Raw genomic sequence first — 18,526 nt, forward strand, 5'->3', positions numbered from 1 at the left:
GGTAAAAATAAGAGAAGTAAAGAAGTAACGGAACGAATACTACCAGGCAATAAAATATACTGGGAAAACCATAGGCTAATGAAACTATAATGTGCCAATTGATAGCAGCACCTGTCACTTTTCTGAAATTCTGAACATCGGATGTTCAATACGCACATATCATGAGTTTTCGTAGGGTAACGTTTGTAATCCCTGACAAGGAGGACTTCGAAGTACAATCTTCCCTGCTAATTAACCATGAAAATATATCATTTAGACTATTTTATCCAACGACAGACTAGAATGTTTTCTTTCTTTTATTTGTAAGCTTACGGGGCATACCGCGGAGTCTTGCCCTAACGTCCCCAGTGAACCAGACCACACACTTATTTTAGCTAATGCTCCTCCTTCTTCTTCACTTTCAGCTGACTCTTTAACTTCATCAAAAGAACTTCCACCTTCAGAAATTGAGTCCATTCCCGTTAACGACACACCCACCTCGGCTACCATTACGGACCTAATCCATCTCTCCTCCAACTAATTCAATGCCCATATTGACAGGACAAAAAAGAGAGCATTCTACCGATAGTCCTCGTGACACTCCTACCATTCTCTCTCCCTCCATTACTATTGCCCCATCAAGTTCTTTACCCCCTTCGACATTCTTGATGCCACCCAAACCAGCCAAAAAAAATCTCATGGGACCTAATTGTATTTCGGCTATAGAAACGGTTGAAAAAGATAATCCGGCTAGTTTTACACTCAATTCAACTCAACTTATTGCTTTTCTTGAGAACTCTTTTAGATGTCCCATCCCACTATAGGAAGCTCCAAAAGAAAACTTGGAGGAAAACTAAACCATGAAATAAGAGACATTATGAAGGAAGAAAATATAGTTATATTTATTAAAGAGCAGAGACTGGGACGGCTGAGACACATATAGAGAAGAAAAAACGACCTATTGATTAAGAAAGTCACCAGATGGAAGCCAGAAACTCAAAGACCTATAGAGAGATGGGAGGATCAGGACATAAGAAATATCAAAATCCTGAAATTGAGAAACAGGAGAGACCTATGCACAGACCGACATGAGTGAAAGAAAATTGTAACGAAAACCAAACCGACCATATCCAAGAAGAATGATTCACCGCGATAAGCGAATCAAAGAGCTCTAAGTAAGAGCAAGCAAAAATTGTATTAGGAATGAAAGGTTTCACTGCTGCTGTAACAGTTAGCTGGGATGGTTTCAAAAAGAATTGCCTTATCACTGAATTGGGAAGAATTGCAGAATATGTTTTGGTTAGTCAAGTGGTTTTTTATCGCTCACCAATAAAATTGGAGGCCGCGCCTAAATTTCATTTGACATACACGTCAGATTTCACGATTTTTTGCAGTTTTTGAAGTTATACTTCTATACGCGCGCTCCACGTTGGAAATTTGTATGGGAGCGAATCTGCGAAACCATTACATATGTAAGATAATGAGTAAGAGAGAGACAGAAGATATATTTTCTCTCTCTTCCTCTCTCGAATATAAAAATGTTCCTTTTGTATATATAATTTAATATTATACATATTATATAAAGATATATATACATATAATATTATACATACAATAAAATATTTATTAATATTATTATTTATGTGATATGTTTTGTATTATTTATTAAATGTTCATAATGATATTATTCTTTTGTATTTCAAAATAATAATCTCAATAAATCACTGTATGATCCAGAACTGTCAATTTTGAAATACATTTGTGTTATGTCCTCGGTAGTGTAGTAGTCAGTATCCCCGCCCGTCACGCGGGAGACTGGGGTTCGATTCCCAGTCGGGGAGGGCTTTTTTATTAATGTTATTACATTATTGTCATTTTTAAATACTTATGAATATTGCATTTTAATTTGTATTGTATTATTATATATGGAATTATGTAGCACTGTATTGTAGTGTATTTTTTTATGTATATTATTGTCATTTTTAAATACTTATGAATATTGCAGTTTAATTTGTATTGTATTATTATATTAATAACAAAATAAACAATGAATTTTACTGCAGAGTATGTGTAAAAAAATTTTGCATTCAACTCCTTTCGTACATATATGAAAATAAAAATATACATTTTCATCAAAATATTGATTCAATCCTTCATTGTTAGTAAGTTGTTATTAATTCTGTTTCTCTTTCTGCTATGTCTTACCTATAAAATTACATATGTAATGATTGTGCAGATTGACTCCCAAATAAATTTGTAACGGCGAATGCGTGTATAGAAGTGTAACTTCCACCGGCAGTCCCACTGGACTGCGTTTTTTTTTTATTATTTTAAAACTGCTATAGCAGTTATAAACGATAGCATTACAATGATTTGTTGAAAATAATTCCAAATGTGTTATAGTTCACTAAACACTGTGCATAAAAAGCGTTAAACAAATCTCGCAAAAAATATATATAAATATAAAATAATGTCCCAGAATGGTTACCAAACTTTCGAACGTATTTCGAATATTCAAAAAGTACAAAAATAAATAAGAGACAGCCAACTACTGATATTTAACGAAATAAAAAAAATGTAATAAAGAGAAGCCAGAAAAAAAAAATCAACGTTTAGTCTACTAAATAATTTCAAATTGTATTAATCTACTGTAAAAGAAAAGTGTTCTTGATGGTAGCAATAAGAACCAACACTATCACAAATACATAAAAAATTGACATACGTATTTACTTACAGAAGAATAATTAATTCACTGGGAAGTATTAAAATTTTATAAACCGGCTCGAAAATTGCAAAAAATATATTTATTCCATCGTATAGAGTCGTTTAAAGACGAAAAATACTCATTAGTACACCGAGAAACATGTAGCATGCAATGTTAAAGTTATTCCTATAAAGCCAATTATTGATTGCCAATAAAAACAAAATTGTTATTTTGTACGAAACATCAAATAACGAATGTAAAAAAATTAAAATTTAATTGTAGCTCTACATTCTTATTACTAAAGTGGTCTCGAAAAGCAGATATCGTATTTGCTTCGTTATTTGATCAGAAATTGTATTAAAAATATATTTAATATTTCTACAATAACTTGATCTAAGTCGATCTAAAAACTGTCATTATTGTTGAGAGTTGGCTTTTACTAAAATTGTCTTATTTTTACTAAAATATATTCTTTCGTTAACTAAGACAACTCATAAAAAAAGCAACACATTTTAACGAAAATAATGTTAGGCATAATTTGTTCATTCACTTCAGTATTTACTCTAACTGATTCACTGTATAATAGTGAAGTGCTCGGGGATCTCACGACATTGAGGAGCCGGAAGTCCTGATGAAGACTCCATAGAGGGAGTCAAAAGCTCGATCTAGCAAAATTCGACGCGACCAAAGCAGAAACTGTATCAAAAAGTAAGATATGTCATCATTTACACGAATGAATCATTAGTCATTAACAAAATGAAACTGTACGTATAGACAGAAGAAATGGAATACTTAGGTATACAGCTCAATGTAAAAAAAGAAGATGATATTTTTTACATTTTTCATATTTTTGTATTTTTCAATATCTTTCATATGTTCAGGAATCTATATTTCTTTATTTAAGCTAATTTAATATTGAATTTCTTTGGGGTAGAATAAGTTTATTAGAATTAAAATAAAATAATGAAACATCAACAGAAAATAATTCAAGGCAACCATAAGTCAGAATAGTGACCTATTAACAACAAGGAAAGATGTATTGAATAGATGGGTAGAATACTTTAACCAGGCACTTAATATAGAGGAAGAAGAAGAAAACCTGGAAGGCGAAAGAGATGAGGTAAGGGGAACAAAGAAGAGGCTAAATGAACCACTAACGATTCTTGAAGTTAAATATGCAGTTAAAAAACTAGCCAGAAACATGGCAGTTGGTAAAGTTGGTACGTCTGAGGTGGATAGGGCATGTAATGCGGATGGAACAAAATGACCCAGCTAGAAAAACGCTCCTTGATAGATCCATTGGTCAGAGAAGAAGAGAAAGACTAAGAAGAAGGTTCTTTGACAACATCAATGAATACATAGACGTCCAAACAGGCGTGGCCACTTAAAAAGAATGCCAGATAATAGAGCTGTAAAAGTAATCCAGAGATGGAAAAGAGATGGGAGTAGGACAAGTGGAAGGCCCCATACAAGGTTGATAGACGACGTAAAGAGGGATCTTAAAACCATTAACATCGGGCAGTAGCGAAGAACGTTCTTAAGCAGGCTTAGATCCACAAAGGGTTGTAGCGCCATTAGAAGAAGATATTTTTCATATTTTTTATATTACTCATATTTTTTGTATTTTTCATATATTTTATATTTTTCATTGTCCAATACTCCACAAGGAGGGATGAATCAAGAGAGAAATATTTTTCATATTGTTTGTAGAATTTTTTCTTTTTTTGCTCTGTTTTGAAGATATCCGTGAAAAAAACAAAAGACAAACTGTTGATACAAACTATACAGTTTTCTATTTTCTTTTATATTGACCAACAAAGTTGATTTGCTAAAATTTATAGTCTCTGTGGAAAAATCAATTAACGAAGTCAAGAAGCTCAGTCGTTGACAGCTAAAACAAACGTTTAAATATCTACCAAGAAATGTAGAAATATCAAATAAACTCTTCAACATTATTTATGTTAGATATTCGCACCGTGTTATTTTAGACCCGATATTAACAAGCTAACAATTATACGCCTGTCAATTTTTTCAACGTACCTGATATTCTCTTGAACTTACACAAAATGGCGTTCATCTGTTCTCTAGGAGGACATCTGAACTCCCTAGTCTTTTTAGCTGCCACAGCGGACGGTAAATCTGACTGTTTAATCTCGATATATCTTCTCAGTTGATCAGTTTGCAATTCACCAACAAAGTCGTGACTGAACGCTATAATCGACTCCACCCTGTGTCTGAGTTGTATATCGCCCAAGTGGTGAAGTAAGTAACACATTTGTAGCTTGGCACCTTCTGCCATTTTCATGGATAGAAGACCTTTGCGATGCTCATCTTTGCCGTCTTTTTCGAACGATGGATCCCAAGTTTCTGGACAAACCATTATGAGAAGTTTCTCGACATCTTCGTCACGTAGCATTCCGACTAGCAGTAGGCGGTCCACTAGCTTCAGAAGTGGCCTAAAAATAACGAAACATTTTATTTTCAAATTAAGAGTGTCGGCGCAAAATTTCGGGCCAATGCTTTTTAGATGCATTTATTTTTTTCGAATCCTGAGAAAACTAATAAATATTTTTAAAAAATTTAAACGCAGAATGAAAAATTACATTATTACCGAAAAATGAATGCATTTAAAAAGCATTGCCCGAAATTTTGCGCCTACGCTCTCAATTCTACTCTCGAGTACAGCATATTCTGAATGCTTTCTATAAATATAAAATATTTGATGCTTTTTTATATAACAGACTGAATGTGAAAGTAATCAGTTGAATATGTTTTTTAAATTCATTAATCTTAAAAACAGCTAAGGACATATATGACCACTGATTTGGAAATAAACTAAAATAGTTATCTATTATAACTGATTTTAAAATACCTGAGAACATTTTATTCCTATTAAAAGTCACTACGATCGTACGACTGATTTTATAAGTAATGTCACTTTAATGTAAGTAATTTACATTAATAATTAAGTAATGTAATTTAAGGTCATTTTAAAAGTAAATATGATTGGACTACTGGTTTTAAAAGCATATATGGACGTACTAAGACGACACGTATAACTGGTTTTAAAAGTAAATTAGGGACTTATGACGACTGATTTTGAAAGTAACTACGTAACTTATTTTAAGCGACCTAAGGATAAATAAGTCGCTATAATGGCATGGTTGATTTTAAAAGTATCTAAAATGGATTACAACTGATTTTAAAATTCTCTAATTACAATAGAATTAATTAACTAATAATTACATAGAACTTACGTCAGAAGAAATAGGTCCATATATTACAAAAGAAGAAATATTGCACGCATTAAAAACAATGAAGAGCGGGAGAAGCCCTGGACCTGATATGCTTCCTATAGAAATCCTAAAAATTTTAGATGAGAAGCACATTGATGTTTTAGTGACACTCTTGAACCAAATTTATAGTTCAGGCGTATTACCCAAAGAGTGTGTGTGTGTGTGTGTGTGTGTGTGTGTGTGTGTGTGTGTGTGTGTGTGTGTGTGTTTGGTGAGTTGGCTTGGAAACTAGTCCTTTAGCCACAGAATTGTAATGTAAGATATTAGTTTTTAAATAATGTAAAGAGTGGTTAACATCTATTTTTACTTGTCTCCCTAAAAAGAAAAACGCAAGAGAATGCAGCGATTACCGCACCATTAGCTTAATGTCTCATACGCTAAAGTTACTACTTAATGTCATCCATAACCGAATATATCACAAACTGGACATAGACGTTAATAATACACAATTTGGTTTTCGCAAAGGCCTAGGAACACGTGAAGCTCTTTTTTCACTTAATATACTAATACAAAGATGCCTGGACGTCAATCAAGATATATACGCATGTTTTATTGACTATAATAAAGCATTCGATAAAGTACGGCATAAACATTTAATGAATGTCCTGAAATCAAAGAAGATTGACTACAACGACCTCAGGATCATATCAAATTTATACTATAAACAGCGAGCAAAAGTACGTCTTAACGAACAGCTGTCAGAAGAAATTGAAATTAGATGTGGAGTAAGACAGGGATGCGTATTGTCGCCAATTCTTTTCAATGCCTACTCCGAAGAGGTCCTGAAAAAAGCTCTTGAGGGTGAAACAGCTGGAATAAAGGTAAATGGAGTTCCCATTAACAACATTAGATATGCGGACGACACTGTGATCTTAGCCGAAAACATTGAAGATCTTCAGAGACTGGTGACCAGAATAGCAGAGTATGGAAAAGAGTATGGTCTAACAATGAATGTCAAGAAGACGAAATTTATGAGAATATCGAAAACTCAAAGAAATAACGAGAATCTTCTAATAAACGAAACCAACGTCGAACAAGTGGACAAATATGCATACCTGGGAACAATGATTAACTCCACAAATGATTACAATCAGAAGATACAAATAAGAATAGAAAAAGCTAGAGCAAATTTCAACAAAATGAGAAGAGTTCTATGTACCAGGGATTTAAAACTGGAACTAAGAGTTAGGTTGGCGAGGTGCTATGTTTTTTCGACTTTATTTTATGAAATGGAATCTTGGACCTTGAATGCGACATCAATGAAAAAACTGGAATCATTTGAGCTGTGGGTGTACAGAAGAATTCTGAAAATATCATGGACAGAACACGTCACAAACAAAGAGGTTCTGGGAAGGATGAACAAAGAAATGGAAATGTTAAATTCAATAAAAACAAGAAAATTAGAATATCTCGGACATATTACACGTGGAGAGAAATACACCTTGCTCCAACTGATTATGCAGGGAAAGATCCAAGGAAAGAGAAGCATAGGGAGGCGTAGAATGTCATGGCTGCGCAACCTAAGAGAGTGGTACGGATGTACATCAAATGAACTTTTCAGATCAGCCGTCTCAAAAGTCCGAATAGCTATGATGATTGCCGACCTCCGCCGCGGAGATGGCACTTGAAGAAGAAGAATTACAAATAATTGATTTTAAAGTAACTTGAATTGTATTATTTGATTTTAGAAGTATGTAGGCACTTACAAAGACTAATTTTGAAAGTAGCTATTATCGTTTAAGTGATCTTAAAAGTATCTGTATGACAACTGATTTTGAAAGCAACTAGTAGTTATTTGTAACTGATTTATAAAAAGAAAATTTATGACTGATTTTAAAAGTATCTAGTTATGTAAAGCTCATTTTAAAAATGCTGAGGAATTCTGACGACTAATTTTAAAAGTGGCTAGTAAGGTACAACTAATTTTTAGAGTACCCAAGGATATATGACTAATTTGAAATGTAGCTATGGACCTGTGACTGATTTTTTAAGTAGATAAATACATATAACGACTGATTTTAAAAAGTAAAAAGATTCGCAAAACTGATTGTAAAGCAACTAGGATATGACTCATTTAAAAAGTAGCAATAAGTGTATGGCTGATTTGAAATGTTACTATGAACCTATGACTGACTTTTGAAGTAGCTAAGAATGTATGACATCTGATTCTGAAGGTAACTAGTGATTTATAACTGATTTTAAAAGTAACTTGTTACGTAAAACTCAGTTTAAAAATGCTGAAGATTTCAGATTCATTTTAAAAGTAGCTAATAAGGTATCATTCATTTTTCGAGTACTCAATGACATCTGTCTGATTTGGAATATAGCTATGAATCTATGGCTGATTTTTAAAGTTGCTACGGACGTATGAGGACTGATTTGAAAGTAATTAGTTACCAATAACTTGTTGTAAAGTAGCTCCAGATATACGACTCATTTCAAAAGTAGCTCTGATTTTAAAAGTAATACATGACTGATTTTAAAAGCAACACATGGCTGGTTTGAAATATGGCTACCAAACTATGACTGCTTTTGAAAGTAACCTGTTGTTTATAACCGATTGTAAAGTACCTAGGGATATATGACTCATTTCAAAATTAACGAGGATTCTATGTCTGATATTAAAGGAAACTAGTTGTGGATAACTGATTTTAAAAGTGATTATTACATAAGATTATTAGCTAGTAAGTTATTATTGATTTTGACGTAGCAAAGGACATATGACTTTTATAAAATGTAACCATGAACGCATAACTGATGTTAAAAGTATCTAGGCCCGTATGTCGACTGATTTAAAGTAACTAGATAGGCATGACTGATTTTCAAGTACCTAGTGATATACGCAACTATTGTCTGGACTGATTTTAAAAGAAACTGTTAAAAGTACCAAAAAATGTATGACTGATTTTAAATATAGCTATGAATATATCATTGATTGTTAAAGTATATCTGTAGATATCATGAAACTATTATTAATCAATTTATATTATTGATTCGACCTGAGTCTTCAATATATTTATGAAGAAACTACTTTTTAGGCAAACTTAACGATAAAACATACTTGAGCTATAAATTTGACGACTTACAAGAACAAATTTTCGTTGGATCCTCCAATAGGATCTCTGTTGTGGACTTGATTGACTTCAACCGATTCTGCAAGAGCCTGCATTACATAATCCCTGACAACGTCCAAGGGGAAGAACGGAGCGTACAAGTTTTTGATATTTTCAATATTCTCGCTAGAAATAAAAAATAGTAAGAAAAATAGAGAACACAAATGAATGAGGTTTATCTTACGTAATATCTGACATCTTCATTACAGGTTGAACGGACTCTACCTTTAGTTTTCTTAAACTGTGTCCCATTTCTGGGTCTTCGTACAAATCTTTGAGATCTTGACCAATTGGAATTACATATTCATTCTTGCAAACTTCCCTAAAATAAAAGTATAGACAAATATCAACAAACAAACTATAAAAACCCTTTATTGGAATATTGGTAGAGCCCATCCGTGGAAAAAATTTCTCAATCCATCATGCCATCGCATATAAAATTTTCCTATTTCCTCAATTTTATCTCGCTCCCAAGGCGATCTAATAGGTTCTCGATTTTACACAGCAGCAGTTTCCAACACTATTTTTTTCCCGCAAGATGGATGCCGCGTGTGTTTACTGTAGATTAAAAAATTATTCAGCTCTTCAACTGAAAAAAAAAACGAAGACCAATCGGCGTTAAAGAGCATGTTGTCGGTTATTTTCCAATTGAATATCTTGTGAAAGCATAAAGTCACAATTGGAGAATACTACTCTCATCTTCCACTGTAATTGGACGCATTCGCGAAATTTTTTTTGTAGCATTTCGATGTTCCTGTTCATAAAAGTGGGTTTGAGATTGGGGAATTTGAGCATTCCTCACTCTGAAGTGCTCTGAAATCCTATTAATTAATACCATTAATTTTGATACCTGTTTCTTTCTGTTGTACAAGCTGAAATGTTTTTTCTACCTAAATGTTGAACAATAGCGGGAAGAGAATACAACCTTGTTTTACGCTTTACACACATTTAAATACTGTAAACTATCTCATCCTATTTATTGATTAATGCTGATTTTAAGACCATGAACATTAAAATTAGTTCCTCTCAATTACAGAAATCTGAAGCGCTCGATGGGGCCCATTTTCCGGGTTCGACCAAGCAAGAAACGCAAAGCTATACAACCTCCATATTTTAAGAGAATAATAGAAATGACTATGGACATACTAGCCTCTTTCTCAGACATATTCTACTTCCAGACTATCTACTACCAATCCTTTCTCTTAAAGCGTCCGAAATAATGACGCCAACATTGGTAGAACTCTCCGTAAAAATGATCTTGTATTACATCAGTTAATGATGGCAAAAGGAGTTCTTTTCAAAACAGAATATAAATATCTAGTTGTAGTAACGAACAAAAGACTGAGCTGTAAACCACACATCACAAAGAACGCTAAACAGACAACTAAATTAGTAGACACTGATCTACGGGTTATATATACTGCAGTTTATTCCTCATACCCTATCTTATGGCGGTCTGATTGTCAAAGGTCCAAAAGAAGTCAGGCCAAACTCAGCTAACAATCTGCTGGCTAAGTATTACTGTATTACCTCAAGTGTCTACCTATCTACTTAGCGATGAGGTTCAAACCCTTTGATCGATCGGGGATCTTGCCCTTTCCTATATTGCTCATAGAGAAAAAGGATGATCAGTATGATTGCACCAGAATGAGGTTTAACCGATGTACCTGAGATCATATATCTAGTTTAATATATAAATTAGATATTCCAGAATAGATTTCCACGATGCTTGAGCACTATAATGGTAATTATGGTGCTCAAGCATCGAAATTTTAGAGAAAGTAGAGTTTTGGAAAACTGAGTAATACTGGTACACGGGGCTAAGAGCTGGTATAGGCATTAGCAAAGTTCTATCGATGATCTTTAGAGTCATTCGCTCAATTTTTCAAGTTGCAAAGATAGCCAGAGGCAGATGCTTCCAAGCCACATAGAACACACCTTACAACACCTTAAAGATGCAGGAATTGCATTGGATGACTACACAAACCTTCACCTTGATTTCCAAGCTAATACCACAGGATCATATGATAATTCAAGTAGTACCCTAACATAATCATGTTAAATTAACGTGGTTACCTGGAGATATTAGGATTACTTCGCGAAGATAGGATCTAAACTTCCCGCCATTGAATGACATTTTCTCTGAAGTACTAAAAGTTCTTTTCAGTTATACAATCGTGAACGAACTGTAGATAATGTTAATACACACAATTCATAGATTGGCACATATTAATCTGAAGTTCAATCACTTATTTCTCATTTATGCATCTAAAAGATACATCAGACTTAAATTTCTGGAAAATGTTTCCTCCCAGGAACCAATTTCCTTTTGTATCAAAATTACATGTACAACGACGATTTTCTCAGTTCTGTCATATTTATAAACTTTACGAAACTATCAAGTTTATAATAAAATTTTAGGCATAAGTGTTACAAGTATCCCAAAAGTTGAAAATATGACGAGAAAATGTAAAAAAATTGTAATTTTCGATGATTTTCTAATTAATCTTAAAAATCTGATAAAAAGCTCATAAAAAACACTATAAATAATGGCTATAAAGAACCTAGGGCTAACTAAATTAGGCCTTGGAAAAGTTGTTGAATTTTTTTCCATGGTCCATGATTTTCTCATAAATGAAATGAGAACTCTTAGCTATATATAAAGAAGTGGTTGAACTTCACCCTGTATATCATTATAATATTGTTATTTGACTCATATACATAAACGTTAACTTACATGGTAGTTGCTGTAGACTCCAAATGAACGGCAATTAGCAAATCATAGAAGCCTTGTCGAAGTGGTCCACTCATATACTCCGATTTAATGGCATACAACAGTTGCTTCTGATCGACATGTTTGCACAGCACGTGCGCAGCTCTATAATTACTCTGATAGCATAACGCCGCATACAAAGTTAAAGTGTGAGCGTGAAAACTGAGCAATTTGTCCATTTCTATCAATTCGAGAATGTCTATGCATCTGTCTTCTTCCGGTATGTGTAGCGCCAACATTGATATTGGATCTTCACAGAGCATAGACCAACCTCTTATGTCAGACAGTTTTAGGGCGTGAACTTGAAGACTTTGATTGGGCACCTATAAACATAAGCAAGCTAAGTGTGCTGAATTATTCGTGATACATAAAAAATGTAACAATTTAAGATTATACCACAAATAAAAAAAAAACTAAAATGAATCAGCTGTTAAATCATGGAGATTATATTATTTAATTAGAAGATTATCAGTTAGCTGGTAAGTACAAGGTTATAATCCTTTTTAATATGCAATATATTTAAGCAACTGAAACAGCACTTTGTTGCTCGGAACCTAGTCTTATTGTCGAGATATAGGAGTATCAACGTTTATTCTACATACCCTGGCCCATTGGTTAGGCTTCAAACATTGGACCTTCAACCTTGGCGGGAATTGTGGGGTGACATGTCTGGCGCTGTTTTGCAGAACAGCTGCAGATAACGGAAGACTTGTAGTAGTTCTCCCCAATTCAACCTGCAGCACTTCTTTGCTGGTTGCTTCAACGAAAATTGCAGGGAACAGTTTGGTTTCCGGTTCCATCTAAAAAAAAAATTAGAATATATATTTAATGAACTGGAATAAATGTTTTTATTACGGATTTATTTATGGAAATAAAGTGGTTTCCGTGCTTTCTCTATTCGAAAAAACTTCAATAAAATGAGAAAGGTACTTTGTGCAAGAGAACTGAAATTAGACTTGAGAGTTAGGCTGGCTGTTATATTTTCTCGACTCAGCTTTACGGGATAGAAGCATTCTCACAATGAAGACGACACTTTGTCCATGATATTTGACGCTTTTAGACAGTTTTTCAACGCTTTTGGGTACTTTAGGAGGTCAAAAGGTACGTAGGTGTCCACCTATTTACTTTTCTCTTATTATTCTTTTGTAAAATGAATTATTTCAGGACAATTTTTGAACTTGATTTACATCATAATTGAAAAAAAAATTTAAACTGAGTAATTTTTAAATTTTACTGTCAAACTTTATGTACACTTACCTTAAATCGATATGAGGTCGGTTTACTGTCACAAGTAAACGATATTATACCTGTAGCAGCATCCAAAAAGCATCCAATAAACATTCCTTGTGACGCACCCTTTCCAGAAGCATCTTGTGTGACTTGATTATATAATTCGTCTGTTCTAACCATGTAGCAGGCTTGCCTATCCACACTGAAAATAAACAAATTGGTTTCAAAATGCGTTACTATACTTTTTACGAAACTTACCCATCAATTATGCGATCAAAATCGTCTAAAACTATAACTGATGATTTTAATACTTGGTTTTGGTTGAAGTCTTTACTGTGTAAATGATATTGTGTTGTCACCCATCCTACGTAACAATGGGCAGGATCTTGTCCAGGAAATATTCGAACACCTATAGTAAGAGATTTATTATTAATATACATTTTATTTACAGCTAGAACCAATGTGTAAACAGTGTATCAAGTGATCAAATTTACATTAAAATGTAGCTAAACTGAGCAGGTTTTCCGTTTTAAAAATGATTCTTTCCAAATAGTGTCTATCCGCTCACAAGTCTCCACTAACCGTGAGCGCAAACTCAGGAATGCTTTGTTGCTGATTGGAGGTAAATGTTCTCAACTTCACGTTGAATATTATATTTTAGTGATGGCATAGTTTGAGGTTTATTCCACAAGAAAAATCTAGCCGGGAAGACGACAGGAGATCTAGTAGATCAAATTATATCTCAAAATCAATTTTTTGGGAAAATCTCTTCTCATAATATGGCGAAAAAAGTTCCTGTATCTTTCAGAATTTACCGTAATTGCATTACCATTGTGATTTTCAAAGAAAAATTACCTTATTCAACTTTATTACGACAATGGCTGACATATCTACACGATACTTGTTTCATTTTCCCCCAGAGGATGTAGACAACAATATGTTCCCGGGATGTCCAGCGAGTCCAAAGAACTAATGAGAACATACGAAACCCTCTATTCCACTGACCCTTTTAGCCAAGAAACGGTTGATTGCGGAGCAGTACTACTCCAACAGCTAAGTCAAGCCAGACAGGAAAAGTAGATTGAGACCTTGGAAAAAATGGGCATGACACATAGTAGCAAAATAGCATGGAACCTTGTAAAAAAACTTAGCGTTAATCCAAAAGAACATAAACTACCTTTCAAGGTTACAGCAAACCAAGTCGTTGCTCAAATCCTTATGAATGGAAGAACTACGAACCGATATAAGGACCCAAACACTAGAAGAAGATGGAATTCGGAGAGAAACCACCTAGGAACTCATTTTACACTAAAAGAACTCCACGACTGTATGAACAAGTTAATAAACTGGCAAGCTGCAGGTGTGGATAATATATGCAGTGGACAAATAAAGCATTTGGGCCGAGGAGCAAAAAACTGGATCTTGCAACTTTATAACACGTGCTGCAAAGCCTGCGAAATTCCAAAATTATGGAGGAAATCTAAAGCAATAGCCTTGTTAGAACCAGGAAAGAACCCAGAAAATCCCAGTAGCTACAGACCTATTTCACTGTTGTGTCACTTTTTTAAACTATACGAGAGACTCATACTCGCCAGAATAGAAAAGAAATGTCGACAAGCACCTCATCCCACAACAAGGAGGATTCAGACCCGGCAAATCTTGCACCGGTCAAGTCCTCGCACTAACAAAACACATTGAAGATGGCTTTGAAGGAAAACTTATAACATAGGATGCTCTCGTAGATTTGACAGCAGCCTATGACACAGAAGGCACAAAACAATGCTCCGAAAATTATACGACACTCTCAATGACTACCATCTGGGTAAGGTCGTATATTCCTTAATGCAAAACAGACGTTTTTTCGTTATGCTGGAGGGTAAAGTAAGTAGGTGGAGAGTCCAAAAAACGGCCTCCCACAGGGAAGTGTTTTAGCACCAATGCTCTTCAATATATACACAAACTATCAACCTACGCCGACCGAAACAACCACAAACGACCACCTTCGCGCAAAGGAAGCCAAGCGAAAACTCCAAATTGCGTGGAATCTTGGAGTAACTCTAGACCGGTCCCTCACCTACAGACAACATTGCATAAAAACGAGAGGGAAAGTAACAACTAGGAACAACATACTCAGAAAGCTAACGGGAAGTAAATGGGGTGCACGTCCTGGCTTTTTAACAACAACGCCACAAGCACTGTGTTTCTCAACTGCTGCACATGCGTGTCCGTTTAGGGCAGATCTGCCCACACCAAACAAGTTGATACGCGCTAAATGAGACATGCAGGATAATAACGGGGTGCATGAAACCAACGCAATTCTCAAATCTATATAAAACAGAGGGTTTTGCAGAACCCTCAACACGCAGAGGCGTTGCAGAGTGCATAGAAAAAATTAAACAGATCGCGGACGAGCGGCATGCCCTATACAAAGCTCGAACACCACGAAAGCGACTAAAATCCAGGAAAGACTTCCTTGGAACAGTGCAGGAAGAACCGCTGATTATTTTCCTCTTCCCCAGGTTCAATGGACCGGCCAGTCCCTAGACTTTAAAACGTGGAAAACTATGAATAGGATAAGAACGGGGGTCGCTCCAGTAAAATCAAACAGAGCAAAATGGGGAAAAATTGACCAAGATTATGTGAACTGTGACTGTGGAGAAACACAGAATATGGAACATCTTCTTACATGCAGAAACTGTCCTCATAGATGTACCCTCGAAAATTTGTGGCTCGCCAACAAAGATGGAACTCTTCCGAAATTTTATGAATGACATGTCCGTATACGATAAAGTAAAGTAAGTTTCATTTTCGTAAATGTAGTCCGAACTTTTTCAATATGCGTTTTTATTTCATCATAACGATCAATATTCTTCCTAACCTATAACAACCAAAACTTACCGTAGAAATATTCGTTGATCAACTTAAGACACTCAGCATCATAGATTTCATTTCCAACAGATTCAATATCGGAGGGTTGTGTGACCGTTAGCTGTTTCTGCTGTCTATCAGCTGGTGACTGAGGTTGAAGATCCAGCTGTAAGTTAAGGAAATATTTCTAATTAATATTAAGAAGGCAAACTCGAACTTTACAGTGATAGCCAAAAGTCACCTCCACCCTTGTATCTTTTGAACGGTTAAACTTATAATAGTGAAATTTGGAGCAACGAAATAAATAGCTATAGTGTCAACTAGTCGTAAGAGGTGACGTAATAGTGATAGATGGCGTTACAAAGCCACTGTGACCGATAATTTTAAATGGGACTTGGTGGCAAGTGATATATCGTTTGAAAGGTATTGTACATACATATTTAATCATACTAATTTTGTTAGTTTAATTATAGTTTAACGAGACGTTTAAATGTTTATATAGGCAGAATAGTACGTACTGTAGCCGACAAAATAACAGCAGTTTTAATAATTTGTAAATGTAGAAACAATTTTCATGCAGCGAAAGATCTTTTTAATGAGAGGTAACTCGATGGCCCAATAAATATCGAGGACTTATTTGAGGAAGAATCTTAGGAAATTTGAAAAAGCAGGTAGTGATCAAAATTACAAACGATCATCTAGTCGACCAATGATAAAAAAATTAACCTAATTACAGAAATGGTAGAGAACACAATTTCTTCTACAGCCCATGTTGCGTCTATCTTTGGAATCAGTCAAAGGACAGTACACCGAGTGTTGGCTAAAGACAAATTTCATCTATACAAATTAAAAATTGTGCATTAACTTTCAGATGATGACCCCAACAGAAGACTAGAATTCCGTGAAAATATATCCAACCAAATTAAACAACAGTCATATTACATACAAACATTTTTTTAGTGACGAAAGTACTTTTTCCCTTAAAGAAATGTTAACACACACAATGTGGGGTATTGGAGTGAGACAAATCCTCACGTCTTTCGTGAAAAACCTACTAAATTTCCAGAAGAAGTAAATGTTTAGGCAAGTATTTTGGGAAACCACATAGTTGGGCCTGTTTTTCTCAATACTAACTTAACCGGTGAAGTGTATCTGGAGATGTTACAAAATGCAATTGAACCGTTAATACTTGAAATTTTGGAGAATAATTCAGATGAATTCGGCAACGTGGAAATCACGGTTCAACAAGATGGTGCTCCTGGACACTATTATGGTGCAGTAAGACATTACCTAGATGAGGAATATCGTGGTAGATGGATTAGACGACAAGTTTCCATACAATGGTCAGCACTGTCACCGGACCTCACACCATTAGATTGTTTTCTGTAGGGGTACTTGAAAACTAAAGTTTACGCTGCACTATCCAACAGTATTGACATTTTGAAACAACGAATTATTGAAGAATGCAAGGCAATTTCCTCCGACACATTTGAATGAGTACGACAAGAGTTAGCAATAGGATGCATTACTGTCAGGACGTAGATGGAGCACATTTGGAACATTTAATGTAAGAACTGGTTCTTAAATCTTTATTAATGAAATGCGAAACTACAATTTTAGAATTTATTGAATTTATTCATCAAAATAAGCTTAAACCCAAACAAAATTAGTATGATTGAATAGGTACGTTCCATACCTTTGAAGATATCACTTGCTATAAGGCCCCATTTAAAATTATCGATAACAGTGGCTCTTTAACGTCATGTTTAAATACGCTACTCGCCAAAATAAATATTACTGAATATATTTTTTATAAATTCTCACAATTCTACGTTAAAATATATTATTTTCCATGGTTGTAGTTTTATCATATTATACTTGGTTTTAAAACTAGGAGTAATTCAAATTTACCGCGCCGTAATGCTTGTTTGTGATTGGTCCAACCGAAGGCAAGTTTACTCCACTAAATTATGAAATTTTGACACTATTGACTTTTAAAATTCATAGGTTAATAAGTTATATGGACGATTTTTTGTGTTTTCTGTACTATTCCTTTAATTTTCAGACTTTAGCCTACATTTCAATAAAAACCAGTTCTGTTTGGGCCCAGCATCATGGATAGTGTAATAGAACCATTATTAATTTCAATTAGCAATGCTGACAGTAAAACAAGTTCCTTAGAACGTGAATAAATTGTATCTACAATGTAATTTTAATGTGATTATGATTTATTTGAATTTGAATTTTATAATTTATTTATTTGTATTTTATTTGATGATTTTTCTTAATTAACAGACTAAATTCTGCATGGATTTGTACATCCAACAGTTAAAACAAAGATATGAATTCAAGTTAGTCAAAATGGAAGATGTAGTAAATACTGACTTTGTAAAAAGACTTTACATTAAACTGTTTTCAAGCAACCTTTTTTGCAAAGATACACTTCTATCTCAGTTTCAGTTCAGTGTCATTCATTTCATTAAGTTTTTTATGTGTGAAAAGTCCGATACTGATTACTAGATTACCCGTCTAAGGGTCAACCAAAAAAGAAGATGAATCTATT

At 34.3% G+C, this 18,526-nt stretch overlaps 1 protein-coding gene across 1 annotated transcript in view; it reads right to left on the reverse strand.

Moving 5' to 3' along the window:
* The window catches only part of RyR (Ryanodine receptor), a 142,879-nt gene that overhangs the window by 52,321 nt on the left and 72,032 nt on the right, over positions 1-18,526 (reverse strand). Inside the window, 8 exon segments of the mRNA XM_072542890.1 lie at positions 4,745-5,139; positions 9,066-9,218; positions 9,277-9,414; positions 11,830-12,188; positions 12,468-12,665; positions 13,123-13,297; positions 13,354-13,504; positions 15,994-16,129. Of these exon segments, the coding sequence (XP_072398991.1) occupies positions 4,745-5,139; positions 9,066-9,218; positions 9,277-9,414; positions 11,830-12,188; positions 12,468-12,665; positions 13,123-13,297; positions 13,354-13,504; positions 15,994-16,129 (1,705 nt within the window).

This window comes from Diabrotica undecimpunctata, chromosome 9 (assembly GCF_040954645.1).
Source record: "Diabrotica undecimpunctata isolate CICGRU chromosome 9, icDiaUnde3, whole genome shotgun sequence".
Lineage (NCBI taxonomy): Eukaryota > Metazoa > Arthropoda > Insecta > Coleoptera > Chrysomelidae > Diabrotica > Diabrotica undecimpunctata.